We start from the raw sequence: 25146 nt of genomic DNA on the forward strand, positions 1-25146 counted from the left end.
ACTTGATAGTCCCACATTCATTTGCTCAGAGTCTTTACAGCTATCTAAAATGACACCCTAAATACAGTTGTTTGCCTCTTTTGTTAACCCAGTCTAACATGTGGTATGTGGCCAAAAATGGTGGTGGCATCAGAATCTGGTATCTACGCAGACAGACAATATCTCTGGTTTGTGGCACTCCCCATTAGTTTGGCAGATGAATCCCATTGCTGTTGCTAGGACTTCACATCCATAATACAAGGAATAAGACACGGAATTTAAAAGAGCATTTTGAAATAGAAACTCATTTTAATTGGGAAATCAGAATGTATAAAAATGTAATACAGGGAAATTCCATTTCTGGTTTGTTTTGAGGAGTGAAGTCTGGTCGATCTAAGTCTGCTCTTGAGGCTTGTTACCCAAATCTCTTGATTAAACTATTTTGTTACGCAGCAGCTTGTTTGTTTGTATGAGATTATTTTTAGTACCAAATGTGTGGTTCATAATTGGACACATCTTCATCAGCCTTTTATTTCACTTCTGTATGCTGTCAGCATTTTGACTGACAGTTTTTATTTTAAATTTTAATATTTCTATTGCATAAATATCTTAACTAGTGGAATTCTAGCTCTGCCATTAATTGTCACTCAGGGAAGAGCTTGTCACAACACACATTGCTGTACTGATCAGATGTGATGTCATCCTCTAATTTGTGAAGCTAAATGCTATATCTAAAATGAGGTATTGCCTAATCTGTAAAATGACACAATTAATGCAAGGTTCGGGCATATATGTTCAGAGCCACACTTCTTTACTACAACGTGATGACATACTACACTCACCACTACATCTCATTCTTTCTGGAGTTTCTTATATGGGGTTATTAAAACATGGAGATGAAATCAGATGGTCAAGCAAAGGATTTATCATCCTAGTTATAGCTAAATATGTATGGAAAATGTGGTTGTTTCTTCCGTGCCTGGAGTGACCTCTACAGAGCATTCCACATCTGTAGAAATGGTGCCACTTTTATATTGGAAAGATTTTGTGTGCTGAATTTTAGTTCTAACTGGCTTTTGCATTTTCCTGCAGGGTGAAATTAGAGCTACTGCTTTCAATGATCAAGTGGACAAGTTCTTTCCCCTCATTGAATTGAACAAGGTACAGTATCATTTATTTTATAAACAGATACGAGCCAAAGAGAGGTGTTCATAGAGTATATAGGGTTGTTTAATGTGAACGTAAGCCATTTGCTTGCAGCATTTCAGTGCAGGTGTATCCTATGTTTCATCACTTCTCCTTCTCCTGTAGGTGTATTACTTCACCAAAGGCCATCTGAAGACGGCTAACAAGCAGTACACAGCTGTGAAAAATGACTATGAGATCACATTCCATAATGAGACTTCTGTTGTACCCTGTGAGGATGCTCAGCACCTTCCTTCGGTTCAGTTTGAGTTTGTGCCCATCTCTGACTTGGAGAACACATGCAAAGACTCAATTGTCGGTGAGTCCGTATCGCAAGATGGGGAGCCATGAGGCTTAAAATTAGTCGTCTTGTATCAAATACTTGAGCAGATGAAGAAACCTATAGTGCTATGCGATTGATATGTTCTCTGTTAGAATTGACACTCAGGTACTGCAGTGGTAGGTACCCCCTAGAAACGCCTGAGGTAGTTACTTTTGCTCGTCTCGCTACTAGGAGCTTTAGAGATGGATGTTCAAGTTCAAAGCAATATAGAGATTAGAGAACATGTGGCAAGAGTTTATCACTTCTAAAGTGTCCAAACATGTTTGGGTTGCCAAATGAAAATGACTTTGGTGTCCTCATCATAGTTTCTAGCAGATGCTTGTCTGCATAATAGCCACTTTACAATCCCTTACTCAAGAGAGCCTCGTACTGGAACAGAAAGTGGTGCTGCAAGGTGAGAATGAAGTCCATTTTATAAAGTGGTAGGAGAGAAGATTGCACAAAATCTTAATCTACTTGGTACGGTGAGTCCTTTACTTTCATGAACGCTAAATTCATGAACAAAATAGTATTGCAAAGATGTAATGGATTTTTCTTTCACTAACAGCCTTTCTACTTTAATATACAGGGTTCCCAGGTTTTAGACTTTTAGAATTTTAATAGTGATTTAGAATCTCACAAAATGTAATCTGATGCTACCTATGTGTGATTTCTTCCCATGCAGTCTTTGCTCATCTGCCCCAGCCATGACCTTCAAGTAATACTGACTGAATTATGCCTATTTTTCAGACATAATTGGAGTCTGTAAGAGCTATGAAGACATCTCTAAAATTACAGTGAAATCTAGCAATAGAGAGGTGTCCAAGAGGAATGTGCATTTGATGGATACATCTGGGAAGATGGTGACAGCTACTCTGTGGGGAGATGAGGTAAGTGCCCTGTTACCTGTTCTGAGTTTTCAGATATATAAAAAGAAGAATGGGTATGGTATGTCACCTGAGGCAGGTAATAGTCATGGGCTAAGGGAGGGGATGCATCTCAGTATTGAGGGCGAAAGATTTAGTTTGGCTTCACTCTGATCTGACATTGTTAGCCTTTCTCCAAAATAACTTTATACTGTGGCCGATCTGGTATAGTTTGAGCAACACTGTGCATCGTGGCTGTCAGGGTCTGAAGATAAACAGGCTTCTGATTCAGGAAGCCAGTGTCAGCATTAGCTCCAGGTGAGTTGCTGCTTGATCAAGGAAGAGCTCTATGACCAAAGGTATCCAGCAGGGTTAAGGTTTATTTGTAGGGCGGGGTCCTTGGAACCCTGACTAAAACCAGTGCTTGTCTAGGGTTGCGAGGAGGAGTCAACCTCAAAAAGCTAGCAGGAATAAAGAGCCAATGAATATATTTGAACTGGGATTTGGGGGACATGAGCTCAATTTTGAACATTGCCATAAATATCTGATGTAGCCTTGAACAAGTCACTTTGTTGTTTTCTAGCGATGTGGTGGGCTCTTGTTGATCTGTGCCCCAGTTTCCTGTCTGTAAAATGGGTATTATTCTGATCCACCTGACAAGGATTCTTTGAGGCTAGATGTTCATAAGTCACACAGCTTCTCTGATGGAATGTGCCACAGAAGAGCTAAATGTTAACTCCGTGCAAATAGCCATTTTGTACAGCTATAAACATTATGAATTGAAACTGTTTTCTGCCACAGACTGGAGAGGGTGAGCAAGCTGAGAGGGAGGAGAGGGGCACAATATGGGTAGTGAATGGCCAGTCTGCTGCTGCAGGCGGAGATCTGTGACCTGTGTGATCTGGCTGGATTTCTTGAATATAAGCACTCACTCTCTTCAATCCTGGTCTTGTATTGCAATTTGTTTGCACGGCTGAATATTGGGGTTGGTGGGGTGGATTGATTTTAAATCATCAATTTTAATCATGATTTAAATCGGCAAGCAGGAAATCTTGGTTTAAATTATCAATCTTAGTCGTGTTTTGCATTTATACTTTTTAGTTATTGTCATAAAAAAGTTGATTCTGGTTGGTTGGTAACAATTATAGCATGTTGATTTGTAACTAAATATAGCCTCTACTCTAAATTTTGTGCTTCTTTTTGCTACCCAGGAAGATGCACTTTACCGATACACAATTCTATAGTTTGTTACATTTATTCAGATTCTTATATTTTTATATTTTTTTATTACTATGGCTGGTGAACGATGTATTTCTTTACTAGATTAATTTTTTTTTACTTGTGCTTTGGGTAAAGCTCTGTGTTGGATGGAAATTCAATTTCAATTAAAAATTTGCATCATTTTAATTTGTTATTAGTTAAAAATATCGTATGTGCTGGATACATAAGGAAAAAAGCTTATCAAAACATGTTTTCTATTTAAAAATGATTTATTAAATAAAGGAAGAATTATAGAATCATATAAATGTAGAGCTGGAAGGGACCTCAATTTTTATAAGCATATTTTAATTTTGTAAGCATACTCTCCACTCCGTTATCCAAGTCATGAATGAAAAGATTCAATGGTACCAGACTCAGGACAGATTTCTGCAGGACCTCAGTAGATACGTCCTCCCAGTTTGACCGCAAACCTTTGATAACTGCTCTGAGTGATGACAGGTTTCAGAGGGGTAGCCGTGTTAGTCTGTATCAGTAAAAACAATGAGGAATCCAAATAAATTTGTTAGTCTCTAAGGTGCCACAAGGACTCCTCATTGTTTTTACTCTTTGAGTATGGTCTTTCAACCAGTTATGCACCCACCTTTTAGTGATTTCATCTAGACCATGTTTCCCTAATTTGTTAATGAAAATGTCATGTAGGTCTGTCAAAAACCTTACTAAAATCAAGATCACACCTACTACTTCCTCCTATCCACTAGGCCAGCAATCCTGTCAAAGAAGATAAATAGGTGGATTTGGCATGATTTGTTCTTGACAAATCCACACTGGCAATTGCTTATCACCGTATTCTCCTCCAGGGATACAGATTGTTTTAATAGTTTTGTTTCTCTGTGTTTCCAAGTATTGAAACTGGCCTATAATTTCCTGGCCCTCTTTGTTCCTTATCAGCTGGGCAGCTGGGCAGCAGCCTATTTAGTGCTGTGCAGGTGCTCAAGGAACCCGCTCGGGGACCTGCTGGGGGAGGGGCGCCCTAGGCGCGGCCGGAGGAGTGTGGACTGGGCCGGCACAAGGCCAGCCAGCCAGCCCCGCCTGACCACGGAGCGACCTGGATCCAGCCGGGGCATCCCTGCCTGACCCTGGAGCAGGCGCGGCTGGGGTGGCCCTCCCCCGGCATGGCTGGCACGGCCTTCCCCGGGACAAGACCTACTGGGGGAGGGACACCTATCCTGCAGCCCTAGCCTCAGAGCTCCCACGGCTGGGAGAGGCGCCTCTCTCTCCCAGCTTAGGCGCTGCTGTGGGTGGAGAGTGCTGGGGGGAGTCCTCTCTCCCCTCCGTAACCCCGGAGCACCAAATCCCTCACTGCCTGCACCCCAACCCCCTGCCCCAGCCCTAAGCCCCCTTCCATGTCCGAACCTCTCGGCCCCACCCCCACCACATGAATTTTGATACGAGCACCCATATGAAGGTGATGTGTCACACATCACCTCCATATTTGTGCACATAAAATTCATTCCGCACATGGGTGGGAAAAATTAGAGGGAACACTGATAGGTACTATATTTCCGCTTGTCCAGTCCCCTAGGACCTCACCCATCCTCCATGAGTTCTTGAAGATAATCACTAAAGGTCCTGAGATAGCTTTAGCTAGTTCTTTAAGTACCCTAGGGTGAATTTAATCAATCCTTGTTAATTTGATTTCATCTAATTATCTAAATGGTCTTTAACCTGTTTTTTCCCTATTCTAATGTGTGTTCCGTCCCCCTGGTTGTTCATATTGATTGTGATAAGCATTTATCTGTAGCTAGTGAACTGAAGTGATTCTTTCTGGTCACCATGCCCTTCAAGATTTTGGAACTAGTAGATTTCATTCTCTTGCAGTGGCACCGGAACCGCAGGGGCCCAGGAGAGCCAAAGCCCTTCCACTTTCTGCCAGGGCGGACCCCACCCCATTCCCCTCCTCTTCCCCCTGAGGCTCCACCCCCTGACCAGACCAGCTTGGAGCCTGGGCAGTTGTGGGAGCTGTGCGGACACTCAACCTGCCTGTGGTGTGGGGGGGCTCAGAGCAGCTCCCGGCCCGCCACCCCTCGCGTTCCCCTCCTGGCCCAGGGCAGGGTACGTACAGGTGGAGGGTTTGCAACTCCACTCCGGCTCACCACAGCTGCCCATGTCGCTCTGTCCCTGACCTGGCTCTGGCTGGGGTGGGAGGCCTTGGAGCTGCTGCCCAGCCATGGTAAGAGCTGGGAGGGCAGCTTGGGGAGCCGTGGACCCTCCACCTGCCCTGGGTGGAGGGCCCAGGGGGCGGGACATGGACAGGGGGCTTCTCTCGGCGGGGCCCCTCACCACAGGTAGGTGGAGGGTCGGCCGTGGCTGCCCACGCACCTCTTATCATGGCTGGGCTGTGGCTCCAAGGCCCTGGCTGGAGCCCGGGTCAAGGAGAATTGCACAGGCAGCTGTGGTGAGCCTGGGTCCCTCCACCTGCCCAGGGTGGGGACACGGGCAGGTGGCTGCTTTTGCCCCCACTCCATGAGGGGGGTGGGGACAGGACCTCCAGGGGAAGGGGGCAGGGCCCCTGGCCCGCCCACCCACCTACTTTTGGGAAGGCTCCGACGCCCTTGTCTTCTTGCACTTAATTTTTATTCATAGATTGGAAGAAGAAAGCAAGTTTTCCTGCTTTTTCAACTCACAACTGGTTTCTTAACTTTTAATGAACTAGTCATTGAACTAAACTAATTGAACAAACTGATCTGAAGATGATGTTCCCTCCGCATCTGCAAAAGAGGTTCCTGTTCAAAGCCTTGTTTACTGCTTCAACCAACTAGTTCCTGGTGCTTCGTCAATGACTTCCACCAGTTCAGTTGTTTGACTTTCTTTAAAACTTGCCAGCAAACACGCACTGCTTATTATTTTTTATATTTAATTTAAATGATTTAAATTGATTATAACATAGGGTGTCTGTTTTAAATTTAATTTTAAATAGGTTTTATTTTTAAGAATAAACCTGTATTTGATTTAAATTAAAAAATCTGATTTTTTTACAATAGTTAAAAAAAAAAAAATCTGTTATCCAACCACAAGGGTGAGTATGTGAAAGAATGTTTCACGATCTCTTTGAGTATGGTGTATGTGACCAACACCATTGCCAACTCTAGTCTCAATCTTTCAGCTTCTCCCCTTGTGTTCACCCGCCACAACATGATGACAACATGACTTCTTGGGAGTTGTCCCTTGTCTGAGGGCTCTAGGTTCTAGAAACTTCTTAATCTCTAAAGAGAGGTGCTGAAGGGTCTGGGCGATGTCTCTTCTCTTGGGCGATGTCTCTGTGACAGTGCCCAGATGACAGCGATCTTAATAAGTCTTGTTTCAGTTAAACTGAGAAAATGGAATTAAAAGAATAAAAGGTTTGCTTAATATATGTAGATTTAAGCTTCTCATAAGCTACAGTAGATAAGGCATTGTCAGTTTTGTTACAGAGGACAAAAAAAAAAAGTAAGTAGCTTGCATCTCCTGAAAACAATCATTTCTCTGACCACTCGGGTCTTCCTGTCAGCATGTTACTGTCTAGAGAGAGATCACCTTCAGGTTAAGTCCCTTCTGATCCAGGGCAACTACCCTCCCTTTCCAAACCATTTTTCTCCAGTTAAATGCGCACACACTAGGGTTTGGGGACTTCCTGCATTCTCTGAGATTGGCCATTGGGGATACAAAAATCCTTTAAACAATGATTAGTAGTCCATTTTCAAAGGCTTAATGACCTAGCTTAGATACTGTACCTCATAGATACAGCTGGATAGTCTGGTCTAGTTTTGGCCTGTTTTTAGTCACGATCTATGAATTATGAACTGAGGTGAGCTGCCACATTGAGCCATTAATATTTTTTGTGTTTTCACAGGCTGAAAGATTTGATGGTTCTAGACAACCTGTGGTAGCCATCAAAGGAGCCAGAGTCTCTGATTTCGGTGGCCGGAGTCTCTCTGTTCTGGCCTCGAGCACGGTTGTGGTGAACCCAGATAGTCCAGAGGCATTTAAGCTCCGAGGATGGTATGACTGTGTACTTGTGTTGAATAGAGGGGACTGCCTATTGCTTGACTTTAACTTATTGAGGATTCTGTTCTTGTTTTACTCCTGTAATCCACATGTGAGCAGTCTACAGAGCATTGGGAAGGGAAGCACGGGATTTGGGTTCTAAATAGAACAGTTTCTATTTCTCTTGGAGGCATTATGGCCTTTGAGAGGTTGGTTTTAAAATTCTTAAACTGACAAACCTGTAATCCCATAGCAAACTAAGAAGAAATTAGAGAAGAAGCAATTAGAGTGGAAGTGGTGCATGTTGACCCAGATCCTTGGAAGGCAGCATGAAATCAGACTTTTAACAACTCTGCTTCTATGGGTTTTACCTGAGAGAATGTTTTTCTTCCACAAGCTTTATCCACTGCAGGATCTTATATGGGTTCAGCTAGTATGGGGGGAGGAACAGTTTTATTCTTGAAAGGTTTTGTTGTTGTATTGCAGTCTCCTTTTCCATTGTTAGATGCCTTTTATGGTATAATAACAAAATAACATCCGATCTTTGTCAGCAAGGTAATGTAATTCCAGAGATTCCCCTAATGCTGCTAGATTACAAGCCCTGCTAAGAGGAAACTACAACGGTAGGAAGGACCTAGTGGATAAGGCACTGGACAGAGGCTAAGATCCTGGATTCAATGCCTGGCTCAGTCATACGCTTCCTGTGTGATCTTGCACAAGTCACTTAATCTACCCTGTGCCTCCATATCTCACCTGTAAAATGAGGATAGTACTTCCATACCTCACAGGACTGTTGAGAATAAAATCATTAATGGTTCTGAGGTTCAGATACTGCTGCGATTTTCATTAGATGCTGTTTTTTACGAAGTGCTGTCAGCATGCTCAGTCTGTACCAGATACAGAAATAGCCCTTCCTTCAAGGAGGTTACGCTCTAGTAGACAGCGAGCATCAGACACATTGGGAAATGTGGAAGAGGGCTCTGTCTTAAGATACATGTTTTGTTTGTTTTAATGTAAATGTAGGCTCATGTTTGTGGGCTCTGTACAATAAGTGAGGTTTGAGGAGGAATTTTAAAGGGGTGGGAGCCTGGTGGAAGGCCCACCGTGGAAAAAAGCGTGAAAATGAGCATGACGAAAGACGAGAGGAGAGGATAAGAAGTAAGAAACGAGATCAAAGATACAGGGAAGAGCAGAGGTGTGCAGTCTGAAAGGTGAGGATGAGAAGCTTAACCCCCCCCATCCCCTGCCTGATGGAATTGCTACCTTTAAATAAACATAACTAATATTGAGCAACATGGCGGGGAATAGTGTATTTGGCACTGTACTTCAGGCTGCTTAAAAATAACTTGGAGCAAGTTAGCCCATGACATGATCTACTAGATCTTCCTGATAGTTGGGCTCTTTCTCATGCTTCACCAGCGTTAATATTTCATTGGTGGTTGCCTATGACCTTAGAGCTCTTAAATTAGTTTTTACACTAAGGGTAGGTCTACACTTACCCGGTAGTTCGGCGGCGAGCGATCGAACTTCTGGGTTCGACTTATCGCGTCTTGTCTGGACGCGATAAGTCGAACCCGGAAGTGCTCGCCGTCGACTGCGGTACTCCTGCTTGGCGAGAGGAGTACCGCGGAGTCGACGGGGGAGCCTGCCTGCCGCGTGTGGACCGAGGTAAGTTCGAACTAAGGTACTTCGAACTTCAGCTACGTTATTCACGTAGCTGAAGTTGCGTACCTTAGTTCGACTTGGGGGGTTAGTGTAGACCTGCCCTAACATAGCCATGTATTGTGATGGTTTAGTCTGATGTCTGTGTTGCACTGTACTGTACTGAAAGTCATCAGACCTTACAGTACAGAGAAGAGTGCATGGCCTCCCAAATGAACTGGAGACCTTTTCCTCCCTAAGAAAAGCTAAACAAACACTACATTAAAGTAACAATGCACAGCAGTTCCTCAGGGATGGGAGAGAGAAACACTAATAATTACTTCAGCTTTTGGGTTTCTTGGCTCTGGAATATCAGAATCCTAAATAGTATCATTATCTTTTTTGAGAGTTATAGATTTTTGTTAGTTCAAGATCATGATGTCCTTCCCTCCATCAGAGAATGGGTTTTGTCTATCAGTGCCACTTGTCACCTAGCTGCGGTTGCTGGAGCATGAAGTGATGGTCTTTCACCATCCTGCTCTCAGCCTCTTCTGACCTTGAGGGGAAGGACAGATAGGGTCATAACTCAATCTCTGATTCTCCCACTTGGCACCATCCGTCTGCTTTTAGACTTACTTTAATATTTGAGGGAAGCTTGGAGAAGATGTGCTTGAGTTCCATTTCAGTGACTCCCAGGCTTTCAAGCCTCCTCTTCACAAGACTTCAGTTCCTCTCTGAGGCCTCCCTCAACCCCATTCAAAGTGTACATAGGTTGAGGCAAGGCTTCCTAAAAAGCCCTTACCTCAGCCCTGCATGATTTCAGTCCGGTTTTCAGTGTGCAACTAAGTTAGCCATGCACATATGGGGTGCTGCAACTGCCTTAGCTGCATACTTCATAAGCTCAGCAAGAGAATTGTATGCAAAGTGCAATTCTTCTTTGAGTGCTTGCTCATGTAGATTCCATTCTAGGTGTGCGCGCGCCCACGTGTGTGGTCGTTGGAGATTTTTGCCTTAGTGGTATCCGTAGGGTTGCCAGTGGAACCCCATTGAGTGTTGCACTCATGCACCAGTATATCAGGCACGGCCAACCCTACGCTCTCTCAGTTCCTTCTTACCGCCCGTGGTGGTTGGTCGGCGCGCCGTCCCTTGCATTGCAAGGGCTAGCGGTTTTCATCTACTGTCTTCGAGCCTTAAGGCCTTGTAAATAGTTTTGTTCATAGCACTTAGTATTAAGTAGTTTAGTTAGCAGTTAGGGTCCCAGCGGGGTCTTTGCCCCAGGCAGTGCATGCCCTGGTCTCCTGGGTTTAAGCCCTGTGTGGACTGCAACAGGCCTATGCCTGTAAGTGACCTCCATAGCAGCTGCCTCAAGTGCTATGGGGAGTGACACGTTAGAGACAAGTGCCAAATTTGTAAGAACTTCCATCCCTGCACGCAAAAGGAGCGGGATATTTGGCTATGAGCTCTCCTCATGGAGTCCGCCTTGCCTCCGGCCTCCGTGCAGCCCCACCAGGACTCGCCGAGTACCTCTGCCTCAGTGCATCCCCGGCATGGTTCCTTGTTGCTGGTGCCCAAAAAGAAGACTAAAGAACATGGCTCCCCAGCACCAAGCAAAAAGGGCCATTGGCCATCGGGCGAAGGACCTGCGTCAGGCCTCCTGGCCACTCCAGAGCCGTGCGCTCACACCGCCTCCCTAGCCGGGGCTCTTAGTCCCATGAAAGGTCCACCACCGACTCCCAGGAGCAGCATGGGACCAAAAACCGTGGTGGCACCGACGCCTTCACAGGCTTCCCTGGCGCCGAGAGAGCACAGGCCTCTGCCCATGCCGCTGACGCAGCATGTGCCCCTGGAACTGGCAAAGGCTCCCCACGAGGGCAAGCCAGCCGCTAAGACCCCTTGGGGCAGTGGAGTGCCGCCGATCTCTTGAGACAAAGCAGTGCTCGCCACCTCTGCACCGCAGGTTGCCGGAGTCGCAGCCCGGACGCTCTGGGGCTCATCCTCGGTCACCAGCACCACGTTCACGGTCGCCACTGTCTCAACGCGGATCGCCTAGAGTAAGATGCCAGTCTCTGTACTACTGACGCTGCTCCCCCTCCCGCAGATCATCCTCTAGGCACAGGTTCTGGTCACCTCCATCATGGGAGAGCTCCCCATCGCCTCTCCAGTCCCCCCGGCACAGATCACCTCGCTCCGGGCACCGGTCCCCGACGGCAATGGCCGGCAAGCAGATCCAGGTGTCGACAGCCCCACCGTGGTCACTGGAAGGGGATTCTCTTGCACGGAAGTCCAGTTCAGCCCCTCACTTAGTCTGCACCAACGCGAATGGGCACCCGAGGCTACGTTGACATTTCCGACTTAGCAGACTGGCCAGTGGCTGGTGCAGTGGCATTATTGTGGCGCATGGGGAATGCCAGTTGTGGCGATGCCCCCTTCTCACCACTCATCGGCTGCTGCCTCGGAGCACAAAGTGCACAGGGCACGCCCGGAGGTCGAAGCAGAAGAAACGGCACCCACCCCTAAGCCTTCCTCCCCCGTGGGGGAAGATGCCCCGGAACCTCCCCTGGTGGTGCAATCATCATCCTCGTCCCCAGAGGAGGTGGTTGCGGGTCCCTCGAGGGCAAGCCTGCTGGACAATTTCAAGGAACATCAGGCTCTGCTGCGTCATGTGGTTGAGAACTTGGCCCTGGAGGTGGAGGAAATGGCTGAGCAGATGGACACCTTGTTTAACGTTCTGTCAGCTCCGCTCCAACCCATGTTGCACTACTGGTGCACGATGGTATCCTTAAGATTGCCAATGCTCTCTGGCAAATTCATTCAAAGAAATACTTTGTCCCGGCTAAGGGGTTTGAGTACCTCTATACCCACCCTCTCCCAGGCTTGCTTGTGGTCTCTGTGGCTAACGAAAGAGACAAGCAGAGGCATACCAGTTTGACTCTCAAGAATAAAGAGGTTAAACGGTTGAATCTGTGAGAAAATTTATTCGACCGACAGTTTGCAGTTCCCGGTGGCAAACCATCAGGCCCTCTTGGGCTGTTACAACTTTGTTATGGGACTCCCTCCATAAGTTCAATGAGTCCCTTCCACAGGGTTTGACCCAAGAATTTGGCACTCTGGTGGAGGAGGGCACTGCGGTCACCAGGTGCTCCCTCCAGATGGCATGCGATGTGGCGGACTCGGCAGCCAGGGTGATCGTGTAGGCAGTGGTGATGAGGTGCAGCTCCTGGCTTCAGACTGCAGGTCTCTCCCAGGAAATGCAGACCTCCATCCAAGACCTCCCATTTGATGGGAAGTCTCTTTTCAGACCAGACTGATGCAAAGCTACGTGGGCTGAAGGACACCAGGGCCACCCTTCACTCGCTGGGAATACATACGCCGCAGCCTGCGAGGAAGCAGTTACAGCTGCCCCTGCCACCTAGGCCTTGGCAGTCTCACCAGGGATCTGCAAGAAGGGACAGAGACGCTAGTTTCAGCCGCTGTCGCCCTTCTTCCTCCCGCTCACCCATGCAACCTGGTCCGACAAAACACTCCAGGGGCCAGAAGCTCTCGTTTTGAGTTTGCGGTCGAGAGTGATGCCCCAGTCACTGTCCAGGATCCACCCCGCTCACTCCTCAACCGTCTGTGTCCCTTCCGTTCGGCCTGGTCCCAAGTCACCTCAGACCATTGGGTGCTGATAGTGTCCTACGGTTACACCCTGCAATTTTCAGTCACCCCTCCCTCCTACCCTCATTCCTCCCCATCTCTCTTCAAGGACCCTTCTCACAAGCAACTCCTTGTTCAGGAGGTCGAGAACCTCCTGTGCATGGGGCCGGTGGAGGAGATCCCTTGGGACCTACTCATGCTACTTTCTAATCCCAAAAGCAAAAGGTGGCCTCAGACCCATTCTGGACCTGTGACGCCTCAACAAGTCTCTCAAAAAGCGGAAGTTTCGCATGATCTCCCTGGCCTCCATTGTACCCTACCTGGATCCGGGAGACTGGTATGCTGCTCTTGACTTGAAGGATGCCTATTTCCACATCTCCATCTTCCAAAGTCACAGACATTTCCTCCGTTTTATAGTGGGCGAATGCCATTTCCAATTTACGGCGCTCCCCTTTGGCCTCTCATCGGCTCCAAGGGTTTTTACCAAATGTATGGCGCCGGTGGCTGCTTACCTCAGAGGTCAAGGGGTCCTGGTCTTCCCATATCTCAAAATGGCTCATCAAGGGCAGGTCCCAGAACCAATTATAGAGAAGCCTTGATCTGGTGCATTCCACCTGCCACAACCTGGGCCTGTTGATGATAAAAGAGAAAAAATCCACCTTAAGGCTAGTCCAACACAGAGTTCATTGGAGCGATTCTCAATTCCACGCAAGCCACAGCCTGCCTTCTGGAGGTGTGTTTTCAGACTCTGTCGGGAGCCCAGCTGGGCGAGCTGAGCACCCAGGGCTGATAGTTGTGGGATGATCTGGCCCTCTACATTAATGTCAGGAAGCTCAGAGCAGTTCCCCTGGCCTGTCAGGCCTTCTTGCCCCACCTGAGGGGCAAAGTGGTGAAGGTCCTGATGGACAATACTGTCGCGATGTATTATATCAATAGACAGGGTAGAGCCAGGTCATCAGCCCTCTGCCAAGAAGCTGTCAACCTTTGGCACTTCTGTGTGCGGCATGCCATTTATCTGGTAGCCACTCACCTGCCCTGCACCAAAAATGTGCTAGCAGATCGCCTCAGCAGGACCTCTTGTCTCGCCATGAGTGCTCCATCTGGAGGCGGCCAGTATGATCTTCTGGAAGTGGGGGACTCCCTAGGTGGACTTGTTCGCCTCCTGCCAGAACAGGAAATGCTATGTGTTTTGTTTGCTCTAGGAGATGGACAGGGATTTGCTGTCAGATGCTTTCCTATTTCCGTGGTCAGGGGCCCTGATGTACGCCTTCCCGCCAGTGCCATTGATCCCGAATCCTCGTGAAAATCAAGCAGGACAGGGTGAGGGTTATCCTGATAGCCCCCGAGTTGCCTCGCCGTGGATCTTTCGGTAGCCGAGCTGCTGCAACTCCCTCTCTGGCCGGACCTGCTGTCTCAGAATCACCGCAGTCTCCTGCACATGACCCTGGAGGTGCTGCACTTGACAGCGTGGCTGCTGCATGGTTACATGTGGACAAGCAGGAATACTTGACCCGAGTGCAACAGGTCTTGCTGGGTAGCAGAAAACGCTCCACCAGTGTGACCTATCAGGCAAAGTGGGAAAGGTTTACATGCTGGGCCTCGGATCGGCACATCTGAGCCCAGCAGGCCTCCCTGCAGGTGATTGTGGACTATCTTCCGCACCTCAAGCTCCAAGGCTTGTCACGGTTGTTAATCAGGGTCCACCCTGCTGCTATTTTGGCTTTCCATCCTCTGTTCCAAGGCAGGTTGATCTTCGCTCACAACGTGACGGCCTAATTCCTAAAAGGTCTGGAGAGTCCTTATCCACACATCCGGGATCTGGTCCCTCTCTGGGATTTGAATCTCTGGCATCCTGCTCTTCTCCTTCTCTACTGGAAGGTGGAGTTCCTGGTGGCGATTACGTCCGCCCTCAGAGTGTCTGAGCTCGGGGCACTTACATCAGAACAACCCTATACGGTGTTCTACAAGGATGTGGTTCAGTTGCAGCCGCACCCAGTGTTCCTGCCCAAGGTAGTCTCCCAGTTTCATACCGGCCAGGACGTTTTCTAACTGGTCTTCTTTCCGAAGCCCCATAATTCCGAAGAGGAGTGCAGGTTACACGCCCAGAGGTCCGGAGGGTGCTGGGCTTCTATATCGACAGGGCACAGCCTTTCCATAAATCAGCGCAACTCTTCATTGCTGTAGCAGACAGGATAAAAGGTCGCCCAGTGTCTGCTCAGAGGATTTCGTCCTGGATCACAGTCTGCATCCGATACAGCTATGAGCGTGCGTGTGCCTCCACTGGCGCTAGTCAAAGTGCACTTGACTACAGTACAAGTGTCATCAGTGGGCTTCTTGGCTCAGGTGCCGATTCAAGAGAGCTGCTACCTGGTCGTCTGTCCACAAGTTTACATCCCTGGGACGATGCTGGCTTCGACAGGGCAGTGCTGCAAGCTGCAAAAGTGAACTCCAAGCCCACCTCCATTGGCATTGCATGTGAGTCACCTAGAATGGAATAGACATGAGCAAGCACTCGAAGAAAAAACGGTTATCTATCTTTTGCAACGGTTGTTCTTCGAGATGTGTTGCTCATGTCCATTCCATTACCTGCCTTCCTGCCCCTCTGTTGGAGTTGCCTGCAAGAAGGAACCAAGAGGGCATAGGGTTGGTGGCGCCTGATATACCGTGCATGAGCACAACACTGAAGGGAGTGCCACTGCCGACCCTACAGATACCACGAAGACAAAAATCTTCTCCGACCGCACATGTGGGGGCGCGCATGCACACCTAGAATGGAATGGACTGGACATAAGCAACACATCTCGAAGGACAACAGTTACAAAAGGTAGGTAACCGGTTTTTTTCAGCAGGTTATAACTTGGTCAAATCCAAACCAGTTTTCATCAGAACACTCAAAAGCACTTCTCAGTGAGGTCTGTCTTCGTGCCAGGTTTCAACTTTCACTCCCTAACCATTTGGGCTGTAGAGCTGTGCAGAAAAATGTTGCAAGAATTTATTACGATAGTTAAGTGGTGTTCCATTCTTATCAAAAATAGTTGAACTGTTATTGCTCAAAATTTCCAGAAGAAAATCCCTTTTGTGCAAAGACTGAATATGAGAAACTTCTGCTTCAAAGTGAGTGGCTGAAAATGGGATTAGAATCAAAAGCTTATGCAGTCTTACCTATAATGGTCATTACTGCTCCGGTGGACTTCTGTTATTTCTTTGATGGATAGATAACTAGTGGGTTTTTGAGAGAGCTTCTGCTACTCAAATCAAATGTGCCGTAATTCAATTAATGGTCATGTCTGTATTGATGCTAGAGGCTATCCTTTTGTGGACAGTGGTCTCTGGGAGGTTTGACACAACTGAAATGAGCTTTCTGATGAAATAAATTTGCCACTACATTGAAATCACATCATCACCTGAGCAGGACTTGTAGCACCAGCTTCACTAACAGACGTATTTGCTTATTTTAATTCAAGAAATATGATCTATTAAACACTGTTTGCTTTTCTTTCAAAGCTGCAGGAAAGATAATGGCAGCATGTAATTTAATTCTAATTATGCAAATATTATCTGGCTGCTTCTAAAATGCATGCAGTTCCTGGTTTGGCCACTAGCTGGCATCAAAGCTATGGACATGTAAACCAGAATTTGTCCACCTTTGAGATTATAAAATACTATGTTAATTAAAACAGTATTAATTTATCCTGAAATGCTATTTTAGTGTAATATGCACATGGTACAGTAATTGTTTCCTGTGGAAGTTGCTGATAAAATCCCTCTTGCATTAAGTATGTAAAACTAAATATAAGATTTTGGGTAAATCTGGCTGATTTGCATTCCAAAAATGGAAGAATCTTTGTGCTTTCAGGTTTGACTCTGAAGGGCAGCTTTTGGAATGTACCTCAATCTCTGATCTGAGAGGTGGACCAACAATTGGGGGAAATACCAACTGGAAAACTTTGCATGAAGCTAAATCTGAAAATTTGGGACAAGGAGATAAGGTAAAATAGGGCTTTAAATGCAAACTATGTATGCTGCATAGAAAATAAGTTAGGTTTTACGCAGGCGTGGTGTTTGAAGTTACCCGTTTTTGAGGGATACCTGTGGAAACGGTTAGAACTTTTGATCTTACTGAGTTTGAACGGAGGTTAATCAGATCCTGAAGTTCATGGTATCACTTATTTATTTTTCATATTATAATAACAGCTAGAGCCCCCAACAGAGTTCTGGGCTCTGTTTTAAAAAAAAAAAAAAAAAAAAAAAAAAAGCTTTCAATCTAAATTGACAAGACTAATTGTGGGAGGAGAAACCGGTATAAAGAGGTGAAGTGACTTCCCCAAGGTCACACAGCAGGTCAGTGGAAGAGTTACATAAGAACATAATGACAGCCATACTGGGTCAGGCCAATAGTCCATCTAGCCCAGTATCCTGTCTTCTGACAGTGGCCAATGCCAGGTGCCCCAGAGGGAATGAACAGAACAGGTCATCATCAAGTGATCCATCCCATGTCGCCCATTCCCAGCTTCTGGTAACAGAGGCTAGGGACACCATCCCTGCCCATCCTGGCTAATCACCATTGATGGACCTATCCTCCATGAATTTATCTAGTTCTTTTTGGGGTTAGAACCCACGTCTGAGTCACAGTTCAGTGCTCTGTTCATGAGGTCACACTGCCTTTTGGTTTTGAAATTTAAATGCTAAAGCTTCATGGCATAAACCTACCAGCATCTAAAGGGTAGGAAGAGACTTTTCATATAGGTAGGTTATTCCATAATTGCCCATTATGGAGTTTTTTATGTCTTCCTCTGAAGCATCTGGTGCTGGCCACTGTCAGACAGACTAGACTTGACGAACCATTGGCATGGCAGTTCCTGTGTTCTTTATTCTGCAGGATGTGGTTTTACTGAATGTTAGTTTGCAGCACACTCTGTTGTATATAGATCCTCTGCCTTTTGTAATTTCACTCTCTAAAGAAGAATGGGGAAAGTATGAAATTTTGTTGTTGTGAATGAACAACAGAACATAACTCTCTAGTCTTGACTAGAGACAATGGGAAAGCAAATGTGCTCATTCTAATAAACTAAGGATTGTGAACATGGTTCAGTGAAGATTTAGGGACTTCATTTAACTTAATGGAACTCAAGAGCAGTGGCAGCAGCAGATTTGAGTTGCAAGTCCCAGTGACCCATAAATGTGAGGTCTATTAGTCATAAAAATCCAGCTATAGTCTTTCATGTTTTCCAATTAGTTTAGAACTCCGATTCAGAAAAAAATCCCAGTGTTTTGTGGGTAATGTTGCTCTCTCATTCTCTCAGGCAGATTATTTTAGTTGCGTGGGCACAGTGGTATTCCTGCGCAAAGAGAACTGCATGTACCAGGCATGTCCCTCTCAGGACTGCAATAAGAAAGTGATAGACCAACAAAATGGACTGTATCGCTGTGAGAAATGCGATCGCGAGTTCCCCAACTTCAAGTATCGCATGATACTCTCGGTAAGTAAAAGGATTAGGTGAAATATAGTGTTGCTCACTGACCACATGCCTAGTATAAACATAATTATATCCCTTTGTCTAAGAGAATGAGGCAGCAGAACAGTGTGGTCCAGAGCGCATGGGTCCTGTGGATAAATGAGCATTAAGCAGCTTATGTGCTTTAACCAAGCAGGTTAGGAGTGTTTCATTGATCTGATTAGCAGTTTGTTTCCTTGTGCTTCAATTAAAAGCTTTTCTTTATTCCAAAAAGTTTCAGGCTAACCCAGTTGATTCTGGTTTGTAAGTGTGGCATGCAGTGCAAAACTTAGATGGCCCACATCTCTTCAGTTATGAAGATAAACTAATGTGAAATGGCAATTCTGGAGAGCAGTAATTGCACTTTTACAGCTGATACCTATATTTAGTTCATTCTTTTGTAGGTAATGTTCTGCGTCTCATGCATTAATGGAACCTGCTTCAGGATAGTGTGTCTGAGAATTGTTATTGTGACACCTGCTTGCACCACTCACATTGAGATTCTTTTCAGCCTTTACATTTATAAAATGCTTGGAAAATAGTGGGTTGTGCCTGCCTTTAGAAGTGCTGTGCTGGGGGGTCTGCTTGGGAGGGGATCTATTGCTGCAATTTCACTTTGGGTAATACAAAGACTAAATGAAACAGTGCTTCCAAACAGAAATACTCATCTTTTTAGAAAATCTAAAAATGTACAAACTACCCTATGAATTAGTATTTCTACTGTGGTGTGTAGGGGGGATGTGGGAGGTGTGCTCATGAATTTCACACCACTTGAGTCTCCTGTTTTTCACAGAAGCCAGGGAATTCACTTAAGGATTTTGCTTGGTCTTTAACTTGTACCACATTGTTGTTCGGTATTGTGGGAGTCTCAAAGTAGTGTGATTTTACATGCTGTTTTGCTGAAATACCTGGATACAATTTGTTTTGAGATGGAGACATTACAATTAAATTAGGACACTAATTGGTTTCTTAAAATGATTGTGGTGATAGAGATTGCAGGCTAAGATAAAGTTCCAGCCATGTCCATTCCTACGCGTGTGTTGGCATCTGAGTTATTGGAGATCCCTGCTGTTCTGTTGAAAGAACTATGCATCTGACACTTAAAACAAACAAAATCTTTGAAGTTTGTCATAGCCTGTGCGTCAAGTCCCAGTTTCCAAATGGGATCTGTACACGAGGCTTCTGCACAGTAACCCTTCCTGCCTGAGTGTAGTGTGGTGGTTATCAATCTGCATGCAGCTGCTGCTCCTGTTCACTGGCATGAAAAAAAGGGGTAGTGCTGCTTGCAGCTAACTTCATTCATTGCTGTGTTGCACTGAGGCTAATGGTCTGTGTTCTGCTGTCACTTACACTAGTACTTCAGGGTGATGGCAGCATACAGCCATTTCCCCCATATGTTTTAATTACCAGCTTGTTGGCCTCTCCTTTTGACTCTGGTTGAAGCATGTTGCTAGACAGTCTGTACTGCCATGAAAAAGATGGTTGCACTTCATCCACCAATGAGTACAAATAGTTACAAAAGGCAGGGAACTTGAGGCTGCAACAGTCACACTTAAATTTTAAAGCTCTCCCCAGCTGTAAAATAAAACTTTGTTCTTGAGTTTTCTTGCGTGGGAGGTGATTGGATTAAATGGCTGTGGATTCTTTTTAGGTGAACATTGCAGACTGTCAGGAGAATCAGTGGGTGACTTGTTTTCAGGAGTCAGCAGAGGTCATTCTTGGGCAAAATGCTGCTTTCCTGGGAGAACTGAAAGAGAAGGTGAGTCAACTAGCTTGTTCCTTTATTTTAAAAAAAAAAAGGCGGATCAAAAAGCGGATCAAAGCAAGTTCGATATAATGCGGTCTCACCTATAATGTGGTAAGATTTTTTGGATCCCGAGGACAGTGTTCTATTGGGGTGGAGGTGTACAAGATTCTGTTTCCATGTGTTTTGTCACATGGGGTTTTGGAAGCTACCAGTGGTAGCTGTAGCATAGTGGCGCTACCCTCAAAAAGGTCTCTTGTCCTTTCTGATCCTGTAGTTAGACTTCTGTGACAATTCACTAACTCTAAAGGACCCTTGACGGATGTAGATTTGGATCCTGCAGCGAGTTCTGTATGGACAGACCCCCATATGCACACACAACACCATTGAATTTAAGAGGGATTTGCAGGGGCCTAGGGTTCCACTCATGTGGCTCTCATTGCCAGATCGGAACTTTGTTTATTGAAATGAGTATACAAGGAGTATCTGAGAGATTCCTGCTATATTTAGCAGGAATTTGATTTTACCCATGGCTTCCTATTTTCTTGTTCACACTAGCATAATCGCCTATCAACTCAATTCTGAGGCTAATTTTACTGGTGCTGCTTAGTGGAATTCAGTTTTGTGGGCCTGACAAAAATTATAACTTTTTATAAATACTGTGTGCAGAGATGTTTTAGACATCTGTCTCACCAGATTAGAATAGTTTGATAATAAACCACTTAAGCTTTAATAAAAATGACAGTCTTTTCTTCTCTTTATGTATACATACCTCTCCTCTACCACAATTTCCCTCCCCTCTCCAACACCCCCCCCAAAAAAACCCCAAAAAGCTTTTTCTAGCTTTTTCTCTTGAAAATGATCTTTTGATGTCAAAGCTCATATCAGACATGAAGCAGGTCATTCAGAAATACTTGGCTTATTAAACTGAAGTGTATTAAATGTTGCTGGATCCAAAGTCTTAGAGGAACTCTGTTGCACAGGATGGTAACATATTTTTAGCAGTCAGCTATATAACTTAATCTGACTTTATTTTGGAAGGATAGTAGCAAGTGGCTAAGCTGTCCGCCACTGAGGTGTGATGCTGGTCATGACCATAGTTATGTTTGTAAAGTTTTCATTTTACATCCCTAACTTAATGAAACTCTCATCTTTCAGACATGATTGGTGTCTGCCTGATTCTGAACAAAAATGGTTCAGCCAATTCTGAGTCAGAGGAAAGTTGGGGAAAATACTTCCCCAATTACAAAACAAACAAAAAACTTATAGGGTGGTGGGTTTTTTGTTTTTTGTTTTTTTAAGAGCCCTATAGGGGAAATGGCTTGAGGTAGAAAGTTGAAATAGTATGGAGAGAGCCCTCGTGGAGAAGAGATGCCTTTGATTGTTCCAGACTAAACTGATTTTGATTTGACAATTTTATGAGCCTTTAAAAACCGTGTTCTGTGCATTCACAGTACATTTTGCCTGACTTTTTTCACTAAATGCTTGATCCAGTGCCCTTTGAAGTCAAGGGGAGTTCTTCCATTGACTTTAATGGGCATTGGATCAGAGATTAAGTGTGTAGCAAAGGCCATGCTGCAAGTGTATGTGTAAGTAAACTTTCGTCTACTCTTTTGCTCAGACCTGCCCAGGACCCATTGCCAAACTTTTCTGGGAAATGTGGGGCCCTGGTAAAAGGGTGGTGCTTCTGTAGGAGCAGCTTTCCCTACATGTCCAAGGTAACAGTCTGTTTGTGGCAGAGCTGGAAACAGATCCCTAGTGTAATGAGAGTGGTGTATTAGCCACTAGCCAATGGTGACACTCAGGAAAAAATCACTTAAGAATGGATGTGCTTAATTATGCAGTGTGTAGAACTAGGTTGCTCCTGTTCCCCCATCTTTGTCATATCTTTTGAGATTGACAGATGAAACCGCTATGTGGGTGCAAAATAGTATGTTTCATAGAAGAAATGAGACACATGGTAACTTGCTAGAACAGCACTTAGGGGCAATAGGCTTGACTTTGGCCTGTGAATCATAAGATCTGGGTTCAACTCCTGGGTTTGACAATTATCTGCTCCTTGACTTTGGATAAGTCACTTTCCCACAGTAGCCCAACTCTATAATGGAGACATTAAAGGAGTATTTATTTGCCTGTATCACTCAGGGGCTGTGAGATCTAGTGAAATGTCTGTACAGTTTTTAAAATATAAAGCTTTGGGGGGGGAAAAAACTGCTCCCACAGCTTGTTTGATAGTGTATTGTACTTGAGAAATGGTATGTGGTCATGTAAGAAAAGTCTGTGTTGTTATAATAGACACATGACGGATAGTTACCATTGCATGTGTAACCTTAACTTTTCCTGACTTTTGAGTGCTTTTCTGTGCAACTTGGAAAGTCATTGTATGGATATAAAAAAAAAAAAAAAAATCACAACACACCCCCTTTTTCTTGTGTGGTATCCTTTCAAATGAATACGTGTCAGGATGCCAGGATACATGCAGCTTCACTAGATAAGCACAGAAGCTGAATAAGTCTGATAAGACTGTTGGCAGTGAAATGGCTAACCATCTTGACATTTCAGTGACTACAATTAAGCATCAGAATTAACCCCAGTTTAGAAGCACGGGGGACTTCACAGCTGTTGATGATCTCAGTTTAGTTCTCTGCAAACTCAAGACAACTGTGCATTGTTTCACATGGCCAATCAAGAGTCTTCAGTATGGACTAGAAGCTTCATCGTTTTAAAAATTTAATTTAAACTACAACTGCGGAAACTAAACAATTTGTTGGAAGAACAGTCCTCCAAACGACTAGATTTTACTATGCCCACACACTTCCATTGTCCCAGCTAGTCTATATTTTAACAAATTCCCTCAAACTTTACAATGGCTGAACTTTTCTGAGACTTTAAGGTGCAGCTGGATGCTTGAATTGTCGTTGTCTCACGTCTGTCTTTGTACTCCTCACAGAATGAGCAGGCATTTGAGGAAGTGTTCCAAAATGCCAACTTCAGCTCATACGAGTTCAGGATCAGAGTCAAGCTGGAGACTTACAATGTGAGTAACCCCACCAGGTGGATGGGGGCATATAGCTTTGCTATATTTAGACTAGATCGACAGGAAGCTGCTTTCTTCTTTTATGCTATGGAGTGGGGGAGGGGAAAGAGCAGCTTCCAAAGGTGAACAGTGGCCATCCTAACTAAAACAGCATGGAATGAGAGAAGAATCAGCGTCATTCTGTGACGCTGCTTTTCTTCTTACTCAGCAAAATCTAGCTTTTCACTTTGTTTTCACTGGAACTATTAGCTCTGGAAGCCAGAACTTCACAATGCTGAGTAAACTTGACACCAAGAGTAATGAAGCTACTTTGAGCAAAGGGAGATTAGAACTCGTGTGTCTGGAGCACGGGGCCCCAGCTCTCCCTCTCTTACATACCACTTTTCTCTTTCAAAGGATGAATCTCGTATTAAGGCCACAGTACTGGATGTGAAGCCTGTGAACCACAAAGAATACAGCAAGAGGCTGATCATGAACATCAGAAAAAACGCAGTACAGCTAGGATAAGAAGGATGGTGTTGATTGAGCTGAAACTAGAAATTCCACACAGAATAACTAAAGAGCTGAAGTTAAATTGATTTCTTCCCACCCCATGTGACAATTTGGCATTAGTTACACAGTGCATGGTAGCCCTTTATAGTGGGTAAGTGATTTCATGGAATCCTGTGTGCAGATATCCCAGTGGTAAGTTAAAAGAAAGTGCACTCAGGAGGCCTTGGTGTATTGTGGACTATCTTGGTCAATTAAACTATGGCAGAGCTAAAGAGGAATCGCTAGACAAACTGATACTAGTTGCTCCTGCAGGCTTGCAACCTGTGTTAAGATTTCATTCTTCAGACATTTTGTATGCCTTTGCTAAAGTAACTTTGCTCTCGTCAGAGATTTAAAGCTAAAATACAGACTTTTTTTTTTTTTTTACACTAGAAGAGACTGGTGATACCCTTGGCACTTTTGACTTGTTCTGAAGTGGGTGAGAAGGAGGGAGGGAGAGACTGTCATACAGCTTTCTGATGTGGACTAAGGAGAAAGGGCCTATTAGCACGAGTCAGTCCTCCTCCTGCAGAATTCAAAGGCTTTCTCTTTCCACAGGTGCCAGGCAGTTGTTAATGCTTGGAATGGCAATATGGTAGAATTATTAATCAAAGACACATCTCTCATATCTGAAGAATATCCTCCCTTCAGGGTTTATCAGACTGAGTCAGATGGGTCTGATATTAATCAAAATTGTCTCTTCTGGGAGAGGCTGATAAGCATTGACTCTCTGTCCCCCCAGGGAAATCTAGGCAACTACAAAGCATTGCTTTAGTTTTCACTTCACATGCTTCCTGCCTTATACATATTTCTTGTGCTGATGTTTAATTTCTTTGTTTTTGTTTGTAAAAGTGTTAATCAGAAACAAGTTTTTAAATGGGGGGGCACTTTATGTTAAAACTGTGTTTCAATAAACAATAACAATAAACAACAAAGCTTTGTTTTGTTCCTGTGTTGTGAATTCTGCTTTCTTTGAACTGAAGATTTCTCATTACTGGAAAGCAATTAATTAGCTTCATAATAAGTGTTCACTTGGGGGAGACAATACCTTTTTTTCAAACTCTAAGGTTAGACTGAGGAATGAAGATTTCTCTGCCTGATGTTGGCAGCAATGGAAATGCAATGTTTTTTTTACCATTTCTGTGCCTGCGAATGCTGATGATCTGGCACTTTTGGGATTTTTATTGACGTTTACACAGCAGTCTAAAGCTAACCAGGCTTTGAGATTTGTACAGACAGTGAGCTAGTACAGAAAACAGTAATTATGCTACTGGGCTTTTCAGTCAGCAGCGCATGCTAGCTGTGTGTGCTCCTAATCACATTAATTATGTGTTCCCTGGCTGCAGCTCACAGCTTGGCATTTGCTGCGCAGCTCCAAACATCCAGGCAGTATTGCGGTCAGTTTGTGGTAGCAAAACTGAGTTTTGTTATAGAACTGTAGCTTGTGTGCTTGATTGGTGCACTCT

General features: G+C 44.9%; 1 protein-coding gene across 1 annotated transcript in view; it reads left to right on the plus strand.

The window, feature by feature from the left end:
• The window catches only part of RPA1 (replication protein A1), a 46201-nt gene extending 21573 nt beyond the window's left edge, over nucleotides 1-24628 (plus strand). Inside the window, exons 9-17 of the mRNA XM_065418160.1 lie at nucleotides 1072-1140; nucleotides 1291-1483; nucleotides 2237-2376; nucleotides 7463-7611; nucleotides 16730-16862; nucleotides 18177-18353; nucleotides 20020-20127; nucleotides 23063-23149; nucleotides 23546-24628. Of these exons, the coding sequence (XP_065274232.1) occupies nucleotides 1072-1140; nucleotides 1291-1483; nucleotides 2237-2376; nucleotides 7463-7611; nucleotides 16730-16862; nucleotides 18177-18353; nucleotides 20020-20127; nucleotides 23063-23149; nucleotides 23546-23656 (1167 nt within the window). The 3' untranslated portion in view covers nucleotides 23657-24628. The remainder of the gene's footprint in view (nucleotides 1-1071; nucleotides 1141-1290; nucleotides 1484-2236; nucleotides 2377-7462; nucleotides 7612-16729; nucleotides 16863-18176; nucleotides 18354-20019; nucleotides 20128-23062; nucleotides 23150-23545) is intronic.
• The last annotated feature ends 518 nt before the right edge of the window (nucleotides 24629-25146 follow it).

This window comes from Emys orbicularis, chromosome 17 (genome assembly GCF_028017835.1).
Source record: "Emys orbicularis isolate rEmyOrb1 chromosome 17, rEmyOrb1.hap1, whole genome shotgun sequence".
In the NCBI taxonomy this organism is placed as follows: domain Eukaryota; kingdom Metazoa; phylum Chordata; order Testudines; family Emydidae; genus Emys; species Emys orbicularis.